The sequence below is a fragment of the Musa acuminata genome, chromosome BXJ1-1, assembly GCF_036884655.1.
Source record: "Musa acuminata AAA Group cultivar baxijiao chromosome BXJ1-1, Cavendish_Baxijiao_AAA, whole genome shotgun sequence".
Lineage (NCBI taxonomy): Eukaryota > Viridiplantae > Streptophyta > Magnoliopsida > Zingiberales > Musaceae > Musa > Musa acuminata.
This window is the reverse complement of record NC_088327.1, coordinates 40001961-40024736: the sequence shown is the minus strand read 5'-3', so window position 1 is coordinate 40024736 and position 22776 is coordinate 40001961. Positions and strand designations below refer to the sequence as shown.

Here is a 22776-nt window from a genome sequence, read left to right as displayed (position 1 = left end):
AAGGGGCGTACCGCAAGTTGGAATCCGAGTAGAAGTTCCTCCACCGTCTTTTTATCTTTTAAAGAAAGAGCCTAACAAGACTGTTCCGACGATCCTCCAAAACATTAAGCATAATGCTGTCATCACTTCATCGACAATTAATACTAAAATCATCTCTTAGATCCCAAGGGAAGTGGAACATACAATCTCGGTTGGGAGAAGAGAAATTACTTGTGATCAGACTCAACAATAAATAAATGTAGGACTTTTGCTACAAGTTGCCTAAACTCGAGGTTAATAATGTTTATTTAATAATAATTAACATCACAGCAAGATTAAATAATACATCAGTGAAAAATAAGGTAATAAATAAATAAATAAATAAATAAAATAAATAAATAAAACGAAGATGCGATGGATTCTGTAATCCTATTTATCTCAAAAACAATTATTATATAAAGGAGTAACGATCTCTCCGTCTAGCCCACCGTCCCATCTGCATCGACTTGGGGGATCTGGGCGCTCGTAGTGTGTGACACCGTCTCCGTTGGGGGAGGTGACTCGGTAATTTCTGGGGAACCAATTGGGCTGTTCACCGACTCTACGACCGGAGGGGTGCCGTCTGATTCATCAACTTGCTCTGCAATCGGAGGGGTGCCATCTGATTCATCAACTTGCTCTGCAGTCGGAGGGGTGCCATCCGATTGATCAACCGGTGGAGGTGCTTCCAATGCTAGCGGTTTATCTCGGGTGCCATCCGATTGATCAACTGGTGGAGGTGCTTCCAATGCTAGCGGTTTATCATCCGATCGATCAACTGGTGGAGGCGCTTCCAACATAAGCGGCTTCTCTGTTTGAGAGTTTGACGTGTCGGGCGTGGTAGTAGGGTCGCTCTGGATTGGAGCAGGTGGAGGAGTCTGTGCTGCTGCGGAGGGACCCTGCAAAGCGGTGGCAGAAGTAGTGGCAGTAGCAGCCGGCTTTTTACCAATCGTAATGGGAGGAGCCGAAAGAGATGCCATCCCAGGAGGAAGTATTTCTATGGGAGGCTTCTTTCCAGCTTCTGCTAGGCTCGTAAACTTTGGTTCCTCGAGTGAGGCCAAAAATGCAGCAGCAGCATCAGTTTTAACAACGGGCGTGTGATCGAGTTCCTTCTGTAGCATCTTGTTCCAGGCCTGGACCAAGTTCCTCATTGTCGGCCGACCATGGGCCTAAGAGAACCAAAAATTTAAGATATGTTATCATGCAACAACTGACAAAGTATATTAAGAAATAAAAATACACAAGGAAACATGCAAACAAGTTCGAACATCACCGGGAAGGAATTCACGTTCCCTAAACAATGAAACCACCTGCATTTCCTTTTTCTTGGAAATCTGTGTTCATCTACGTGCAGGTCAAATCTTAGTTAGCTAACACAAGCGAGCTACGCAAGAAGATTTACAGTTATCAGGCTGAACTAGCATTTGGATACCAAAACAATGATAATCTTCTGCTCCATTTTCTTTTCTCATCCAGATGGAAAGGGAAAAAGGTCAGCACAGAAAGACATGCAATTTTCAGTTGCCAACCCAACTTCCGTAGACCCAACAATATTTGATATTGGAAAATTCATTACATGTTGACATGACTGAGAGTTACACATGTAATTAAAAAAGCACAAGACACACTTACATGAGCATGGAGGACAGCCTCTGCAAGCATCCCAGTGTCCAGCCACGCTTTCTCCATTAGGGCATTATCTCCCAAAACTGCTGCAGAAAATGCAGCTTCTTGGCCATGACCGGCCACGATCAGATTAGTTATCAACCCCTGAAAGGTTCAGAAGAGGAACATTTAGTGTTTCAGTAAATTGACTGAAAAAACCACTAATGGAGTTTCAGTAAATCTACCATTAATTTCTTTTATCTAAATTGCCTGGTGATTTGCACCTTAGATTCACTTAACTGTTGTTCATATGGCCTTTTGCACAATTAAATTGTCAGGTGTTCGTTCACCTGACGGTCACTAAAATGTTGATCATGTGGCATGTTGCATGAAGCTCACAAAAGACAACAACAAGATAGATTGCATTGCTATATAATTCGACTTAAAAGTAAATCAGTAAAATTCTCAAGCAAATTTCAAATAGAAAACCATAGTTGATAATTAGTTGCAGTCAGTCACATGGATCCCTTTCATGTCATAAGCTTTAAACTTATTTGCCATTCTCATCATTTTTCAGGATTGCAAACAATTCTTCCTTAATTTGTCTTGGTAAATGCACCTATCCAACTTAATGTCCTCATTCTACATATGCTAATTTTGGGACACATAATTTTCCCAACTTCTGAGGGTTTTGATTCATAAACATGTATTTTGTTACAGTGGTATTATTAAACTTTCCTTTTATACAACAAATGAATATAATTTCCTTACGACTTCTGTCAGATCTTTCATGTCCAATAATCTATCAAGCCAAAAAAGATAATTCGTCAAAAGTTGGTTAATGACATATCTAGGAGGGTACCGGAGAAAATTACTGATTATCATCAGTCATATGGAGCAAATCATATGCAACCAAGTTTACCTAACACGACAGAAAAGGAGAGATTTCCTTACCTTCTCAGCAATAAATGCACATAACACAGACTTCTCAAAGGGTAATATCAAATCAATGAACGCAAAATGTACCCTTTATTTGTGAGACCATGGTTCATTGCAATACCTTCACCAAGAGGATCATCTTTGATATGCTGCTTTCTTATCATGTTGTACTAAATGTTAGGATATCAGAACAGGGGATTGGTTTGTGTTGTACATTGGAAAGAGGGTAATCCTCATAGGTTTTTATATGCTGAACCATATCCATTTAATTTACAGGTCCATAAGAGATGCACAACTCCTCGATCACCCTATAAACTATGATTTGCAGAAGTATCACATACTTCAAATAGTAATATATTATATTGCATCAAATTTCTTGTTCGCCAAAAAATCCTCGTAAAAAACCAAGAACATTATATATTGTCTCTTATGTCGTTGTGCCTCAAGTAAAATAGTTCATAAAACATTCTAATACCTTAATTTAAGATATACCTTTGTACTTATTACATCCCTATTCTAGGAATATAATTTGACCAAGAGATTTTCTTGTGAAAATCAATCATTGTTAACAATACACATATACTTCATATGCATATACACACAACACTTGTACTGCTAGAGGAGAATAAAATTCAATATAGAATCATCCATTTTGAATTTATTTCCTTATTCGATTTGCAACCAACATATATAAAAAGAAGAAGAGGCTTGAGCAGCTCAAGCAGGCATCTGAGTAAAACCTTGTGGATTCAGCCCATGGGTTGGGCAGCTCAGTTAAAACTTATGGGTTTGCTTCGGGTTCGAACTAGATGATTTGGCTGAATTAATTTATCCAACCAAAATATCTCTCCTCCCCCCATGGAAACAAGCTTCTATGATTGGGAGCCTCCAATCAAAACTTCCCTGACAACCATGGTCTTCTGTGATCTCTACTCGACTAAAACTTTTTATTGGAATAGAGGCATTGGTGTCAGCCAAAACTACTTTTGTGATTGAAATCTCTCGTACAATCATTGGCGCTCTTCATCATGGTTGCAATCTCTCTTGCTTCCTCCACCGACTACTTATTGGAAAATAGGCTCCACCATCCATTGAAGCAGTTTTCGCCGCCCGCTAACTATATGCTCCCGGTTGGAGATGCTCTCCTTCGCCTATTTCTTTTGCTCGGATATATGTTGTCCTCCACCGCTTCTCTATCTTCTCCTTCTCTTTCTTCAATGATGTATGTAGGTAACACTCATGCTCCCTGGATAAGAGGCTCCCTTCATATTTGATCCTCCCTTTAATGTCTTATTTTATTTTGAATCTTTTGATCTATAACATGCTGATTAGGATCATGTGATAAACAACATAAGATCCCACTAAAATGGCCATACTAAAACACCATGTTGGTATTTTTATCTAAAACAACACCCTCTTAATGTTAGACCAACATGTTTTTGATATAAATCACTTGGTATTTTGATCTAAAACAACACCCTATTAGATCAACATATTGTTTGAACTAAAATACCTTAATTGGTATTTCGATCTAAAACAACACCTTAATTGGTTACTACAAAATGATATTCATTGTTAGTTATTTGAATTTTCTGTCAAGATGATTGAATTTCCTACAATTTTTCCTTCGATTTCAATCCTTTCTATACTCTAGGATCAATGGCAAATGTCGAGACTCAAAAGAATAATCAATATGAAACCTAAGAAAGAATCCAGGATTGATATACAATCATCCAAGGTTTGTAATTTCGTATCGTAGTAGAGTATCGAGCTCAGCTCGGTATGGTATGGTACAAGTATACCGAGCGATACGTTCTAGTGTACCACTTGAGATATATATATATATATATATATATATATATATATATATATATATATATATATTGTTTTGTTTTTCTACCCACATAGGGCGAAGAAATGCTCGATTTCCTTCTCCCCGTGCAAAAAAGGGTGACGAGGCGACGTCGCCTCATTTCTTCTACCTGCGTGGGGAGAAGAAATGTTGCCTCGACGACACTCGGTTTCTTCTCCCCTTGACATTGTCGAGGCTTCTTCTTCCCGCGTGGATGAGGAGAAGTCGTCGACGACGTCAAGGCCTCGTCACCTCAGACAAGGAGGCGAAACTTCATCTGCGGCATCCAGCGAGGGAGGGCGGCGACAGACCAGGATCGTCGAGGGAGAGCGACGCCAGATCTCCAAGTTCTTCCTTTTTTTTCTCTCTCTTTTTCTCCCTTGGCTAATACCACTCGGTAATGGGCGGTGATGGTTGAAATCGATCGTCACCGACCAATTTCGGGTGATAACAAGGCAAAAATAGCTCCAATTGACGGTACCACCTGGTAGCGAGTGGTCCACGTAACGGTCTGTTGGCGGACCAGTACATACCACCTGGTACGAGTAGTATTATTCGAAATTAAAATCCTTATAATTATTTAAAGAATCCTAAAAATCCTAATGTCTTTTTTTTAGTAAGAAAACTACTAAAGGTGATATTTTTCACATAAAACAACATCAAGTTCGGAAAGAAAGTTAAATCAACATGCAAAAGGTCTACCTAATGTAAAACAAGAATTACAAGTGATCTAAAGAAAAAAAGATTGAATCTTCTCAATATTTACCAAAGCATGATGACACTCAAAATTTTGAAGAAGATGTTGAATGGGAAGACTGAATGAGAAGCATTATTTACCAAAGCATGATGATTGAATATTTTTATTATTTATACATAAACAACTAGGTATCATTTTGATAGAAGATAAGATGAGAGAGAATCGTTAAGATGGTATGGATATGTACTTAAGAGACCAATGAATGTGATAGTTAGAAGATATGAAATGATTAATGTTAGTGGTACGAGAAGAGATGGAGGAAGGCCTAAAAAGACTTAAATAAAAACTATAAATAAAGATTTAAATACTCTAAATTTAACTAAATATAGGATATTTTATATATCTTAATAACGACAAAAAATCCATATAGCCAATCCCAAATAGTTGGGACTTATGATTTTGTTATTGTTGTAAGCTAAATGGAAAGATGATATAGAAAATATCAATAGCAACAAGAGAAGAGTATCTGATAGAGGAGAAAAGAAAGTCTATACAGCCGATCCCAAATAGCTGGGACTTTTTATATATATCTCATTGACGACAAAAAATCCATATAGTCGATCCCAAATAGTTGAGACTTATGATTTTGTTATTATTGTATACTAAATGGAAAGATGACATAGAAAATAATCAATAGTAGCAAAGGAAGAGTATCTAAAAGAGAAAAGAAAGTTGTTGTTGCTATCAAGGTATGCAGTTTCGAATAATACCGTCCGTACCGGGCGATACGTAACGGTTCGTCATCGCCCATTACTGGACGGTATATATATATATATATATATATATATATATATATATATATATATATATAAAGGTGATGTCGTCGAAAAAGGCCATGTCGCATCACCTTTTTCGACGATGTCGCCTTTTATTCAAATATTTTATATATAAAAAATCTTTTATATGTATATATATATATATACCGAGCGGTATACCGAACGGTATACTGTATCGTACCATACCGAGCGAATGTCGAAACGCCGGTACGGTACGATATTTCAAACCTTGATTGCTACAAAGCAAGGATTGAAATACCGTACCATACCGGTGTTTCGAGCTTGGCTCGATACGGTACGATATAGTACTATGTACCGAGCGGTACGCCAGGGTATACCAAGCAATATACCTAATTCAGGTGTAAAATCTTTCAAAAATACCTAGAAATAAAAAAAGTTAGGATAGGGTTTTTAAGTTAGAAATAAATATAGTAATAATATAAGTCTAGCAAAATCAATGTAAATTAGGTAAGAATAGTATCATATATCTTTTTGGACTTTAAGGAATAGTCTTGTAAAAGGTTCGTATTTTAGTCCGTTATAGATTGTCCTTATGTAAATATTGAATAATCAATAAAAAAATCATTTGAATTGTTAAACTATTTTGTTACAATATAAACTCTAAAATTCAAATGAATTAAATAATCACATATGTAGATATACCTGATTGTTGATTCTACCATCGAAACGAACGACGGGCCTTCACGGGTGATGGATCAGGGTCCTCGATCCTATACATCTACATATCAATATGAGATGTTTGTTGGATCTAATCATGAAATTGATTCCACGACATAGTGTATTGATACATCATATGCTATTGATGCATCAATGTGGTGATGATCGTAGGCTAATCATCATGAATTACATTTGTCCGAGGTAGCTCCTGAGGCATATATTGGTGTATGTCAAAGCTTCTACTTTCGCTATTGATCTACTACTCTATACCATACTATTGCTCAAAGAAGGATGACCAACTATCACCGTACTACTATTGTCCGTATGATTCTCCATAATACGACGGCTGTGAATACAATGAGCTTTTTTCTGTGTCTACATCATGTATGCTCTGTTGCATCTGCTCAAATTCATCCACTGTCTTGCCCTTCCCCTTCCGCGCAAATATAAGAAAAAGAGAGTTTAAGATAGTTTAAGAGAGTATGAGAATGAAATGAAGTAAAATAGGGGAGAAGAAGGGTTTAAAAACCTATGAGAAAGGGCTCCAACAGTTAATTTAATTGTTGGAGCACTGTTACCGGGTAGTAACGGTTGATTTCGGTAGTTACAGAGCTATGTTAGGCGGTAACGGTCGAAATTTCGACCGTTATTGCCTGATATAACCGCGTATCATTCGATACGGGGCGCTTTTAAGCGTTCCGTCCAGTACAGGACAGTCCACGTACCGGTATGCTGTCGGACCTGGTATCATTCGAAACTGTATACCATGCTACAAAGTCAATAATTACACAAAAGAACAAGTTTGTACATGTTTCAAGAATCAGACAAAGCTATATAAGACCAAAAAGGAACAAAATTAAGATAAATAAATGTAAATTATATAAAAAACAAAGAAGCAATGAAAATAAAATTTAATACATTACTTGTTTCTTTTATCAAACAACTATTTTCTTTAATGTTGCAAGTTTAGATATTTTTAAACAAGGTTCGTCGTACCGTACCGTACCGGCGTTTTGACCCACGCTCGGTACGGTACGGTACGGGTGTACCGACCGGTATACCGAGGTGTACCGAGTGGTACACCCGATTTCACCGATTTAACCCTCCGAAAATACCTGAAAATTAAAAAAAAAGTTAGGATAGGGTTTTCAAGTTACAAATAAATATAGTAATAGTATAAGTTTAGCAAAATCAATGTAAATTAGGTAAGAATAGCATCACATATCTTTTTCGGGCTTTGAGGTAGTCTTGTTCGAGGTTCGTATTTCAGCTCGTTATAGATTGAAATATCTACAGAAAAATTTGTTGAATTGTTACTATTTTGTTACAATATAAACTCTAAAATTCAAATGAATTAAATAATCATATATCTAGATATACCTGATTGTTAATTCTACCACCAAAACGAACGATGGGCCTCCACGGGTGGTGGATCAGGGTCCTCGATCCGATACATATCAATATGATACGTTTGTTGGACCCAATCATGAAATTGATCCCATGACATAGTGTATTGATACACCGTATGCCATTGATGCATCAATGTGGTGCTGATCGTAGATTGATCGTCATGAATCATATTTGTCCGAGGCAGCTCTTGAGGCATATATTGATGTTGTTCTGTATCATGCTGTTACTCAGAGAAGGATGACCAACTATCACCATACTGTTGTTGCCCATATGATTCTCCATAATACGATTGCTGTGAATACGATGAGTCTCTTTCTGTGTCTATATCATGTATGCTCTGTCGCATTTGTTCATATTCATCCACTGCCTTCCCCTTCCCCTTTCCCTTCCGCGCATAAACTTGACCAGTACCTTGTCGAGTTCCATGATCTGAATCTTGAGTGGCATGTGTAAAATATTGCTCCTCAGTCCATTCACCACCCTCAAGTTGTGTAGACGAGACCAACGACTGCCCGGCATCACCGCCATCATCTGTCGAGGCACTGCTGTCCGTGTTGCTGTCATGTCTCTAGACCGAGCGAGAAAGAGAATGTGATTGTGAAGGTGTCTCGTCGCCCGACTCGATTCTTTCCAACGATGCAACTGATGCTACTGCCTTCCCCTTTGCCTTTGCACGTTGGGCGGACGAGTGTGACCGTTGGGTATCGGTAGTTCCTCGAGCAGTTTGACTCCTACCATGTTGTAATCGAGGGGGATTCTCCACCTGTTGGGGTTGTGCTTCATCTTCTTCTATTGCCTCGGTGATAAAACGCGAAGGACGTTGAGGATCTCCCGCCTCATCAAGTAGAGGATCCTCTTAGTTCTCTACTGCTTCAACCCAATCTAACATTGGCTCTGAATCTTCGTTGTAGAATTGAAGGTCAATGGGATCAATATCTGGTTCCTCTGGCTCCTTATCCAACTCAGCACATCGCAATTTTAGCCGCATGTTATAATGGACATATACTAGTTTCTCTAACCGTCTGTAGGAGAGTCTGTTGCGGACCTTCGTATGAATCAATGCAAACGTTGACCAATTACGTTCGCAACCACTAGATGTTGTTGTCTGTGAAAGTATACGAACGGCAACCTTCCTTAAATGTGGTGCATCGCCTCCAAATTGTAGCCACCACTCGACTGCAAAAAGATATAAATAAGATTTTATTAGCATAACAAATAATCAACATTAAATATAATTGATAATCAATATGTATAACTTTTCCTCACCAGGATCCATAGTGTAACGGCACGATACAGCTACAACGTCGGAGAATGAACCAATTGTTTCTCGAAATAATCGACCCTCCATAAGAGCATCGGTTGCCTCGGTAGTGTTTGGCAAGAGCCGATATATAACATTTCGTAGTGTCGTTAGGAAATTATTTTGTGTTCCGAGAGCATATCGATATTGAATTGCTGGGTTTAGATAATACGTTGCAAAACATAATTTTGTTAGTATGATTTTTTATTATCTAAATAATAATAAATTAAATTTTTCTGAATATGAATTTACCTGCATTATGGATATCTTGATCCATATGAACATCGGTCCGACGATCAATGATTCGTACGTATTGGTCGGCCTTAAAATCATCTTTGAATGCTTTCCTGACCTCCTCTCTTGCTGAAATCAACATATATTTAAGATACGACATTTGTGGACGCTTGTCCATATCGACCTTACGGAGGACAATATAAAGTGGTTCCACACCTTTTATGATTTCTGCTATAGTATCCCAAAATCTAGAGGAAAGAATGGCCTTTTCTATCTTCTTTCCATCACTCAATTTTGAATATCTGGATTCAGACCACTCTTGTGAGCTAGCCATTGCCTTCAAGCCTTGCCTTTTTTGCTGTAATGACTTTAATGCAATAAAATTGGTAGCAAACCGAGTAAAATTGCTGTAATGACTTCACCATTTACATACTTTTGTATTAATGCGTGGACCCAATGATGATTAAATATAAATTTTGTAATTGATTGTGCTCGAGCTACACATTTTTTGACCGCATCCAACTCACCACTATCCTTCAACATTAGATCTATGCAATGAGCTGCACATAGAGTCCAAAACAAAGTTTTTCTTTTTTCCATCAATTGCAAACCGGCCTTTTTGAAATTCGCTCCATTGTCGGTTATTATTTGTACAACATACTGTGGTCCAATCTCCTCTACCATAGTGTCCATCAAGCTCTCAATGTAGTTTGCATCTTGGATCTTTTCAGAAGCATTAACGGACTTATGAAACACCACTATTCTATTGCAATAAACAAGAAAGTTGATGATACTCATTCTTGTTGGTCCTGTCCAACTGTCACACATCAATGTCACCCCATATTCTTCCCATTGCCTCTTGAAGGATTTGATCCAATCCTTTATTTCTGCCACCTCCTCATCTAAGTACATGCCGTGAATCTCCTTTGGTGTTGGAGGTTGGATCCCCGTGCCAAACTTTTGAATAGAGGAGATCATGCTCTGATAATATGGACCTTTGGCTGTGTTGGCTGGAATCCTATGAAAGTTAAACCATTTTGAGATTGATTTCCCAATATCCCGTTTTTTTTCTTTTGTGTATGCATCGTCAATCCGTGTCTGTTTCGCTGTTTGTGGGGGATAGGCTTGCGGATCAATATCAACAATATCTGGTGCGGACCTCCTGCCAAGACCTCTCATAAAACCACGAAGTCCACCATGTCTCATGCTACTAGTTCGGCCTAGCTGAGAAGGAGCAGTTGGTTGCCTCATGCTGGTTGACCTTTGGATTCCACTACTAGTGACATGCTCAAATTGTGAGTCAGGTCGTCGATGCCTCATTGCTTCATCGAATGTATACTGATGCTCCAATGATGCACGAATCCCAACTGTGAGATCCGGGTCGACTTCATCGCCGCAACCCTCATACTGATCATAAACCGGTTCCTGTGTAGCCCTATGATATTCTTCCTCAACTCTTGTCTTCTTTTTTAATGTATCTTCCTTTGTTTGTTTAAGCTTGCTTTGAAATAATTTACGGATCTCCGTTGGAACTTTCTTGCATTTTGCAACATCAGGATACCCACCAGCCAAATGCATTTTCACTCGAGTTATTCCTCCACCTTTGCCAATGTAGTCACAATAAATACATTGCCAATGATGACGGTTTCCATCTAGCTTTCGGGCATGAACCCATGCATCATCATGTGGCTGTTCCTTTGGTGCCATGATCCTATCAAATTTAAATCAAATAAACTATAAAGTATAAACATATTAAATTGACCAAATATCGATCATAAATCACTAATCACAACATTAAGTAATTTTATTAAAACATAACTAATTATATTTTATTATCATAAATATGTTACATGCATAAAATAAGTATTAACATCATTAGATACACTAATATAGTTAATTTTTCACTAATTACTTCTCTTTCACCACTATAAACATGGCAAACACCCTAATAGATATTAAAGATATTAGATTCACATAAAATCAAATAAATTTCGATTAAATCATCGTTAAAATGACTAATTACAGTATTAAATAACTTTAATAAATTATAATTAAACTTATTTTACCATCATATATATGTTAAATACATAAAAGAAACATTAAATATGTAATTTTAATCCAATATGATTCAAATTATGATAATTATCATTTATCTACACTAATTATACAATTAATATAGTTAATTTTTCACTAATTACTTCTCTTTCACCACTATAAACATGACAAATACCTTAATAGGTATTAAAGACATTAAATTGATATAAAATCAAATAAATTTCGATTTAATCATCATTAAAATAACTAATCGCAGCATTAAATAATTTTAATAAAATTTAATTAAACTTATTTTACTATGATAAATATTATTCAATATTTACTATGCATGAAAAACACTAACCATAATCTTAAATATCTTAATTACTCTCTAATTAAAGAAAACGAATACATACCTCTTGATTAGAAAGTTCTTCCTCTTAATCTTCCCAAATTAGCCTTAATTGAATTCACAAATCGTTATTTTATAGAGTTTAGGAGAGAAAAGAAAAGTTTGAGAGAGAGTTTAAGAGAGTATAATGAAATAGGGGAGAGAAGATTGGTTTAAATAGGAGGAGAAAGGGCTCCAACGGTCAATTTGACCGTTGGAGCACTGTAGCACTGCTACAGTGTGGTAACGGTCGGTTTCGACCGTTACCGAGTGGTACCGGTCGATTTCATCCGTTACCGAGTAGTACCGGGCGGTAACGGTCGAAATCGACCGTTACCGAATGGTACCGGGCGGTAACGGTCGAAATTTCGACCGTTACCGCCCGATATTACCCGTAACGGTCGATACGGGATATTTTTTGCGTGTACCACCCGGTAGGGGGCGGTCCGCGTACCGGTCGCCTCTCGGACCGGTACGTACCGCCCGTACCGGGCGGTACGATTCGGTAAGTAAAACCTTGTTTTTAAACATATTAGTGAAACTATTGAAAGATATAGTTCTAAATTAAAGCCCCCAAGTTATTATGAGTTGAGAGTCCTATTACTAAGAAAGGAGTTAGATTATACAAATTATTATTTGAAGGGTCATAAGGACATATAGGCAAAACATAGTTATTATGTCAAATGCATGAATCGAAAGGAGACAAAGGAATATAATGAATTTTTTATTAAATTCTTCATTATGAACTATGTTACTTGACAAGTTTGTAGCAAAAATTAGAATATACAATATTGTTTAATTTATATTAAACAACAGAAGCAAGTATGTCTTAGTTGACATCACTTTTGCTTTGAATGTTTTAAATTTTTAATCATGTTATTTATCTACTTAGACACTTTTCATTTTTATTTTCCTCTTTTTTAGGTATATTACTCCAAGAAAAAAAGGTGACATTTATATTAGAATTCATATGCAACATATTATATTGATCTTATGTTATGTTAGAGGATATTAAAAAGATTCTAAATGTTGTTAGTTTAGAGAGTGATTTTTATTGTTGGCTGTATATACAATCACATTTGAGCATTAAACATGATTGAAGAATTTATAAGCAAATTGGTGAAATATAGTGTCACTCGCTTTATCACTATATTTCTCAAAATCATAATCTTATAAACACGTTTATCTCAAAAAAGTGGGTGACATGTAAATGGTCAAGATGCTAATGACAAGAGAACTAATGATATCATTTTGATGTCATCCTTTTGCAATAATATGGTTTATATACTAAAAGTAATGGGTTCTTTTGTTAGAGTTCGATTACAAATAACAAAAAAATACGACAATGGTATATATATATACATATATATATGCATATATATACATATATATATGCATATATATACATATATATATGCATATATATACATATATATATGCATATATATACATATATATATGCATATATATATACATATATATATATATATATATATATGAGGCTATGGTGAGAGTTAAAGAAAAAATATAAAAACTTTAGTAAGAATGAGAATTATAAGGATATTTTTGTAATTATAAATAAGAGATGGGAATATCAGCTTCATCATCTATTATAGTAAGATACTATTTAAACCCAAAATTTTTTTATAAAAACTCATCTATTGAGTTTGACAAAGAAGTTGTCAGTGTATTATATTTAATGGATATTTGGTACCTAGCATTGAAATTCAATATGAGATAATAAATAAATTATATTATATAAAAATATTGAGGGCCCTTTTAGAATTCCAATGAAGTAATTATTAGCAATTGTATGTTGAGATAAGTAATTATTTCAATGTCGAGATAAGTGAGTATATCTAAGTATTAGAAGGAGGAATTATGAGCATGACAACAACTTCCCATCCCTTTAAAATGCTCTAGAGGTAACAACCAAGAAAGTAAGAAATAGAGAAAGGATAAAAGCAATATATTTTGATTGATGCAAACTCTAGTGTCACATGTGTGCAGCTAAATGTAATTAAGATGCTGAAGATTAAGGGTTTATATCTAATGTTCGCCATTGAATTCTTCTCAAAGTACTTTAAATCCAAGTGTATTGTACAATATATCTTTCAATACGGTACTTGTTAGAGGGCAGGAGCATCTAATTGAATGTAATAGCCTAATAACCAGCAAAACAATTGCCACAAGTTTGATATGATCCTGATGAAATTAAAAAATAATATATCTGCATAAGTAAAGCCAAAATTTTGGTAGAATCATGAACCACAAAGTATATATTATTTGAAGTGTGATTATGTTTATTGCTTATATATATATGCCTATGCCATCAACGAAAAGATATTACTTTTATTATGATCGAAGAAAAGATTGTTTACGTACTGAAAGTCTGGTCAGCTCTCCATGATTTGCAAGCCGTAGTGCAAGCCCTCTCAAAACTTGACCTTGCAAAGCACCCTTCACAGATCCAGCAGAAGCCAGCCTTTTCAGAGCTTCACGAGCAATATCAGCTTGTCCTGTGGCATCTGCAGCATCAATAAGGTCCAAAAATTCCTTAGCAAACTTTGCTATACCCTGGACAGCATCCACAAGATTTTCCTGCTTAACAGCAGTGAGACTGAGAATCTCAGTGATATCTGCAGCAGTAGTTTCTTGACCAACATCCCTGCTATTGCTCATCGTCAACAAGCACTGCAAGGCTCTCTTTAAGTCATTGCTCTGCATGGCCAATTCAAACTCTAACCTGAAGGAAATCAGGGTAAATTTGACCTTAATTTCTCCCTTGAATCTAAACCAGTATCAAATTTCACAATCAGGAGTCGACTATTTCATGCTCAAACACAAAACAAGCAGTAAGACATATAAAAACGGCATGCCACTGATGATGATAATAAATATTTTAAATAGCCTTCTATACGAACCTCTTGGATATTCCAGGCAGATGAAGAGCTTCTGTCGCATATCCCATCCCAAGCATGAACTGAGCCAAATCATCATGATGCTCACGACTAAGCCTGGTTGCCCTGCAGCGGTAAGGAAATGCTCACAAGTCTTCTTTCAAAGAAGCTAAATATAAAATATGAATATATATCACAATGGTTTACCATTTCACTGCACTCACTGCATCTCCATATGCAGCAAGACACCGGCAACGAATACCTGGATGGCTGAGAGACAAGGCATGTGCACACATATACCTGATAACAGATCACCACAGCCATCAGGAGAAAATTACTAAACACAAACTGGATGACACAAAAATTATGATCTTAATAGTTTCTTTGCATGGTAGATGAAATTTGATTAGCAAATAGATGTACATAAGCGAGCAAACATATGGATGACCTGGGATTGAAAAAGGCAATCAAATGAAACAGGAGGTACAAGGAATTTTACTAATCATAATCAATTATGAAGTCGATTAATAAAAATCAGTGCTCCCCCTTCCATTATGCATATGTAATAAAATAAGAAACAAGAGTAAATCTATTTCTAACAAACATTTTGCAATGTAGTTGCTACAACATATTTTCTTGAGAAATTTTTTCTTCCATAGTCTACCACCAAAGCATGCTATTGAATATATAATACCTGTATAATTACTATGGATCATCCGATGTATATCCATGAGTAGTGAACAAAACAGAAAATGAACCTCAAAATTGAAGAAAGCCATTTGATCATTAACCAATTTTCATACAACTATTTGATAAAAATCAAGGATATTAATTTCGCAGGACTGGTCCATGAACCTGTAGGACTACCACATTTTGGGTGATCTAGTCTGGTCTAAAGAAAAAGAGTTCTATAATAAAACTTCTATTAATGCTGAGGCTTGATGCCCTCTAAGGCATGTGAAACATGAGCCTTCTCTAAATCTCTCCGTGTCGCCTAACCACCACCACTTACTGCTGTTCCTCCATTCTCCGTCCACTGCTTGCCTCCATATCCAATATTCAAAATTGAAAACCTTGTTAAAAATATCATCTAAAAACAATGTTCTTATCCTCTAATAAAGAGCACTAAAACTACTAGGACACATAATATAGATTTGCAAGTAATATAATGATTAATGATTTTGCTTCACAATTTCTTTGTTATAACATAACCTTTGAGGCTGCTATCTAATGATTTTTCAACTCTACAACCCATGTATTTTAAGAAAGCAAAATATGATCATCACTGAATTTGTGGAGCACAAAATAATGGCCTTATTTGTAGTTCAGAATCTCGTTTTTTATACACATCCACTATTTGTAAAATTAGCACCATTCCCTCAGTTCCAAGAAACTTTGTCAATATATGACTTCACTTTTTTTATAAAAAAGAATAACATATGCAAACAAAATCATATTAAATTACGCAACGTATGTTAGTCAAAACCTCATCGATTTAATAATGTTATGCACTGAAAAGAAGTTATTAAACAAAAAAATAAAAAAAATAATGATACACATGGCCTATCTGATTGAAGTAGGTGAACATAAAAAAAGCAAAAAATGATTTATTACTATGTCTCATCTACATGGAGAAGAATTTAGCTCTCATTTGTAAATCATATAAAATAGTGGCCAAAAATGTGTGATAATATCATATGCAGTTAATTTCTTATAACGTGCATGGTGCCTTTGAGCGGCAAATCAGATTATAAATATTTTCAATTTTAGGAGCAGTCATGTCATGGTCCACCATCAGACTGTAATCTTTAGGGCCAAAAATTGGCAAAAGATGTTCAATGAAATTATAATTCTGATATTCTGATATTCAATCAAATTAAAGCACATTTAGTTTGAATGACATTAAAACATTTTTAGACAAAATTATAATTAAAAGTATTAATCAGGTCTACCTTAAAAAGTTTGCTAGCCTTGACAATTTTGAAGTTTCAAGCTGCCAAGTAAACCTATTTTGAATAATCAAGTTTTAGAGCCATTACAGATATGTTAGATCATAGATGTTCTATTAGGTTAGAAATCTTTGTTTTGGTATTACTTGATGCTCTAAAATGCTTGCCTAGTAGGAGCAATAATATTCAACCAATTATGTGATGCGCTATGAGTTTTCTTATAGCACTTTCGTGTTTATATATTTTTATGAATTGATCATAACTTTGGAAGTGTTCAATGTCCAAATAGTTTTGTGGCAATACAATAAGAGTTCCAAAAAGAAGCTTTCGTATTTTTCTTCATATTGTGAAACTGAATGGCATTAAGTTATTTTCTAAAATTTGGATGCATGGTTGAAACTTGTTTATCCAGCCTATGGCATTTTTTCCCCCAAAAGGAAGTATCATGTCATGGATATTAGAGCGTGCACAAGACACAATTGAAGGCTCAAGAAAACTAATGATTCTTTAACAATGATCAAAAGATTTAAAACAGATTTTGATATATTCAAACTACAACAGCATTTAGATCTATTTGAGAGATTATGGCCTTCCTACATGTCGTTCTCGTAAAAGGAGCTTAGGATCAAAGGGCTGTTAAGGTGCAATAACTAAAGTTGTAAACTTGACCAGCAACATTTGGTGTTTATTAATTAATCTCTGAAAGTGACATGTGTAAACATATGAATAGAAGCATGATGAAGTTCATGGCACATTGTAATTCTCATCAGCATTATGATCCTCATGATTTCAGCTGACCAAATATTTCAACCATCAATACAACAAGAAATTGCGAGTTCAATAAAAATATTGAACTTTGTAGTAATCTATTATATGTATTGTCTAGACAAACTAACAATGCAAGTTTCTGGTCAGATCCAATATGTGAAATAAAATGTGTCAACAGATTTAAGGTTTCAATCAACAAGAATGTGATCTCACCTGTCAATAAGCCAAAGAACCCCATCTCTAACTCCAACCACAACAAGAGGCCCTATGGGGCGTTTCTGTTCTGGAGGAAAACGAGTAGCTGCTACAGATACACCTCCTCCAGCGACAGCAACTTCATTCACTTTTTTTTCTTCCATCTCTTTTGGCAACACTGTATCTTCCCCATCTACTTTGTGCTGCTTGGGCAATGTTATGAATGGTGGTATAGAAGGAGCATCCTGAAATGAGGCTAATCGAACTACCTATGAATGGACACATTGATGTATTAGAATAAATTGGGACTTGATACTTGATTTTCATCATTGCAAGTACAAATTGGCATTTCCAATAAACCATGACATTAAAAGTTAAAACAAGCTGATAAAATAACTGGGGATGACAAAAGTCCATCCCATAATTTTGTTAAAATGGCATTTTCAATATAGTCACAAATGACAAGAAATTCTAGGTTATAAGGATGAAAAAATTGAATTGATCTCTTCAGATCCATCAAAGAATAAAGTGTAGCTAAGCTGTGATTAGCCCTATATTATATCTAACAATTTTTAATTGGGTTTGGATCTAAAAGTAAGAAAATGACACTAATTAGCTCTAATCAGAGTAAAATCTTATTAAATAAAATAAAAAACACTTAATCAATCAATAAATTCATAATAAAATAACTAAGAACAAGATATAAAGAGCCCCAATTATACCAAATGACCCCTAATTGGATTTACAAGAAAATAACATTGATTATCACTAATTAGACTTTGATCACATTAAATATAAGAAAAACAATCAATCAACCAATAAATTCACAAGACTGAGTGAGACTGAGTGAAAGAGAGAAAGGAAGGAGGTTTTAACAAGCTACAACATATCCCAACGGTCGATTTGATCGTTGTGTCATGGACTTAGCTAGTTTTGCCTAGTGGTAGGTGTAAAAACCTCAGGTGTTCATCTAGGTAAAATTGGAATCAAGCACGTTCTGAGGAGGTTCCATTTGATCGGAGAGATCGTAGCCCATGACAATGTAGCAGTAGAAAGAGTTTTATCCGAGGATAACATTAAAGATCCACTGATGGGGATTAAACATATAGGTGATTGGCTTTAAGTCAAGAGAGAGATTACTAGTTATAGGTGGCCTACAAACCAATCACGTGTGTGATGACACTTGTGATCCGCTTCACAATCTTTGTTAGTTAATAATGTTATTTTCTCACTCTGTATTGCATAATGAATATATATTGTGATGTCCTTAAATTTGTGCAACGAGAATTGGATCATAATAAGATCATGATAATAAGACCATTTTTTTTTAAACACAGATCCTAAATATTCTTGGTCATAGATTATTCGAGAAGGACATCGAGATAATCGAACGGACCGATGTACTAAATACCCGTCCATATGATGGAGGCAACTGGTCTCATAGCTACTTATGTAAGGACCCTAGAGATATAATGTAGATGCTCATTGGAGAATGAGTTCATTGAATGATCCGCTTATGGAATGCTGGATAGTTAATGATATTTTATCGTTAAATAGTGATTCTGTAGTTCTAGTTGTGTATCTGATCCTTAGACTTGAGACACAAAGAATGTCTTATTTTAGTACTCCATTCTTTGATACCGAACTTATAGATCTTGAAGTTTTAAATCTAGTACAACTGATCATTAGAAATGACAACCAACCTTATGAATGCAATTGTGTGTCAATAAAGAATCATCCACTCTTAGTATCATGAGAGGAATATCTCTTGTGTTCTCACTTAGGCAAATCCCTAGCTAGGGTCGATTGGATTGAGAGAGTTCTTTGGGATAATCTGATAAAAGTGAGACTCGGATGGATTCCATATGGGCTTAACAGCACTATGCCCAATATACGATCTCTAGGATATTAGATGGATAAGGGACTATAGATATATAATAACTGAGGGTAGATAGATCCAATGGATTAGATCCCCTTGTACCGTTTGGGGACTATGACGTAGTGGCATAGTACGTCTATAGTCGATGAGTTGAGTGAATTATTACAGGGATAATAATTCATTGAGTTAGAAAGAGTTCTGAGTCAGAAGGGGTTCTGATAGGTGTAACATATGACTAGCTCGGTATTGGGCTTAAAGGGTCACACACATAGGTGGATGATGCGATAAATAGGGGATTAGATATGGGATATCCAATAAGCCTCCTTTAACCTCTTAATGGATCTATTGGGTGAAACCTAATGGAGCATAGAGCTTAGAGTAGTTATTGGATGAGGATCCAATACCTATTAAGCCTTTACATGAGGATCTATCAAGGTTACCTAGAAGGGGCTCTCTATAAATGGGAGTGGTTCTCCAAGAGTCATAGGCAAGATGGAACGCCCCTTCCTTGCTCACTAGAGCCGCCGTCACTGCCCACTGTGTGAACTTCCGCTAGAGAGGAGTTCGCGAGAGCTCCTTCAACCAGCGAGCCAAGATCTGCGCGTCAGGGGATATACAAGTTCCCTTATGTGAGAATGTCTCACCCATTCTTAATGAGGTTTTGATTTTTTGCCTTCCGGTCATCTCCCGACGATCCAATGCTATTTTGTTTGGGAACAATTTTTTGTTTTTGTTTTCGCTACGCATGTGATGCATCATTTTCCAAAAGTGGTATCAGAGCCAGGCTCCCTAGGGTGACAACTATTTTTTTAAATTTCATGTTGTGTAGACTCGATTTTTCGTAACCAAGTTACATTTTTCATCGATTTCAAGTTAAGACAACATACAGTTTTGGCATCTGAAATGTTCAGACGATCAATAGTTTTCTCGTCAAAGAGTTGACGGCAAACTGATCTTGGCAGTCAAGATAGTCCTGATAACCAAGTCGAGCGCCGCTACGATGGTCCTGGCAACACAAACTTGCTAATCATAGGTGCCTTGCAAGCCAATCATATGAGTGATAGCACGTGTGATATGACACGCAATTTTTTGTTATTATATTATTTAGAATTTTATCACTTTATATTGCTTATTGCATGTATAAATATATAATGATGTCCATTGATCTATGCAATGGGAATCAGATCGTGATAAGATTACGATAATGAGACCGATTCACCTTTCAATACAGATCCTAAATAATCCTAGTCATAGGTTACTCGAGAGGGACATCGAGATAACCGAACAGACTGGTGTACTGTATACCCATCCATATGATGCAGACGGCTAGTCTCATAGCTGCTCGTGTAGGGACACTAGGGCTACAATGTTGGTTCTCATTGAAAAATGAGTTCAATGATTGATTCGCTCACAAAATACTAGATGGTTGATGATACCTCATTGTCAGACAATGATTCCGTCGTCTCACTGGTATACCTGGTCCTTAAACTTGAAACACCAAGGATGTCCTATATGAGTACTCCACTTATAGGTTTGAAAGTTCCAGATCTAGCATAGCCGGTTATCGGGAGTATCAGCCAACCTTAAGAGGGCTATTAAGTGTCCATAGAGGATCCCTACTCGGTGTCATAAGAGGAATATCTCATGTGTTCTTGCTCAAACAAATCCTTGACTAAGGTCATTTGGATTGAGAGAGAAAGAGCTTCTCCGGGAGATTTCGATTAAAGCGAGACTTGAGTAGAAATCGTATGGGCCTAACGACACCATGCCCAGTATACGATCGGGTTAAGTTGACAGGGGACCTCTGAGTTGTCACCTCCTATTGTCCTCTCCCTTTCTCCTCCTCATATAGCAAGTGTGGAGATTTGGACAATGATTCGAGGAGCATCTTCACAACCCCTGCCGTGTGGATCACCACTAGAGAGGAGGACGCTTAACCTCCTTCATCCTCCCTCACAGATCTGCAGGAATTCAAGAATATACTATCTCCCTAGGTAACACAATATTTTATATATGCAGTTTTCGGTTTTACAAGTTTTTACGCAACAATATTCGCACAATGACAAACACCTTTTGGGAAATCTAGGATTTTTATTTTATGTTCTTCCACTGCGCATGTGATGTCGACCCCTAGATTTCCCTACAAAACTTAGGTTGCCACAAAGTATTCCTGAAGGCTTGCAATCTGGCCAAGAGCAGTGGCGATGATATAGGTGGCCAATTTTCCAATTGGCCGATAAGTTTTCTTGGCGGCCAGGGCTTCCTAGTAGCCAAGGATACCTTGCGGCCAATGATTCCTAATGACCAAGGTTACCTAGAGGCTAGGGTTTCACAAATTGGATTAATAGTTAATATAAGTTTAATTAATTATCACATAGTTAGTTCGATATATATATATATATATATATATATATATATATTGTAGGCAAATAATCATAGACCATAAGTGGATGTTTGTGTATGTAAGTATGTGAGCCTCCCTCTCTCTCTTATTTAAATCTGACATGTATAAAATCCTATCTCCCTTAAATTGTATCTCCCCTTGATGAGATTAAGGTTTTTTATTTGTATAAAATATATATTTTGGGCCTACATGCTTGTAATTAAATTATAATTGCATAAGAAGGCGCGGTAGGAGCATAGAAGTACCAACAGGATCGATGAGGACGAGATGGAAAATCACCAGGCATGGAGATGTGCCGAGACACATATTTTTTATTTGTGACCAAGCCTTTTGAGTCAGGCTTGATCACGCTAGTTCCTAGTACATGATGAAAATTGGAGGTCTTCTCAAACAACAATCGATCACTGTTCCCATCGACACGGGCAGCACTAATAACTTCCTAAATAGTAAGGTTGCAGCTCGGATGGCACTCCACATCGAAGGGTGCAGCAAGTCCGATATAAAGGTCGCCGACGGCAGAACCCTAAAGTGCGACCAAAGATGCCTGCGGGCGAAACTGTTGCTGTAGGACCAAGAGATAATTGTATATTTCTTCCTCCTCCCTCTTGATGATCATGAGGCCATGCACAGAATTAAATGATTGATAACATTAGGTGATGTTTCTTAGAATTTTATGAAACTAATTAT

General features: G+C 36.3%; 1 protein-coding gene and 1 long non-coding RNA gene across 2 annotated transcripts in view; both read right to left on the bottom strand.

The window, feature by feature from the left end:
* Positions 1 to 335: 335 nt before the first annotated feature.
* Positions 336 to 22776, bottom strand: part of LOC135678865 (uncharacterized) — a 74921-nt gene continuing 52480 nt past the window's right edge. Inside the window, exons 16-21 of the mRNA XM_065192100.1 lie at positions 17825 to 18075; positions 15102 to 15194; positions 14919 to 15020; positions 14380 to 14740; positions 1651 to 1788; positions 336 to 1187 (exon numbers count right to left, since the gene is read on the bottom strand). Of these exons, the coding sequence (XP_065048172.1) occupies positions 459 to 1187; positions 1651 to 1788; positions 14380 to 14740; positions 14919 to 15020; positions 15102 to 15194; positions 17825 to 18075 (1674 nt within the window). The 3' untranslated portion in view covers positions 336 to 458. The remainder of the gene's footprint in view (positions 1188 to 1650; positions 1789 to 14379; positions 14741 to 14918; positions 15021 to 15101; positions 15195 to 17824; positions 18076 to 22776) is intronic.
* LOC135587712 (uncharacterized) lies at positions 7736 to 9492 on the bottom strand. The gene is made up of 3 exons (XR_010475956.1): positions 9302 to 9492; positions 8006 to 9211; positions 7736 to 7915 (listed from the first exon to the last, which is right to left on the bottom strand). It is a non-coding gene; the product is annotated as an uncharacterized LOC135587712 (long non-coding RNA).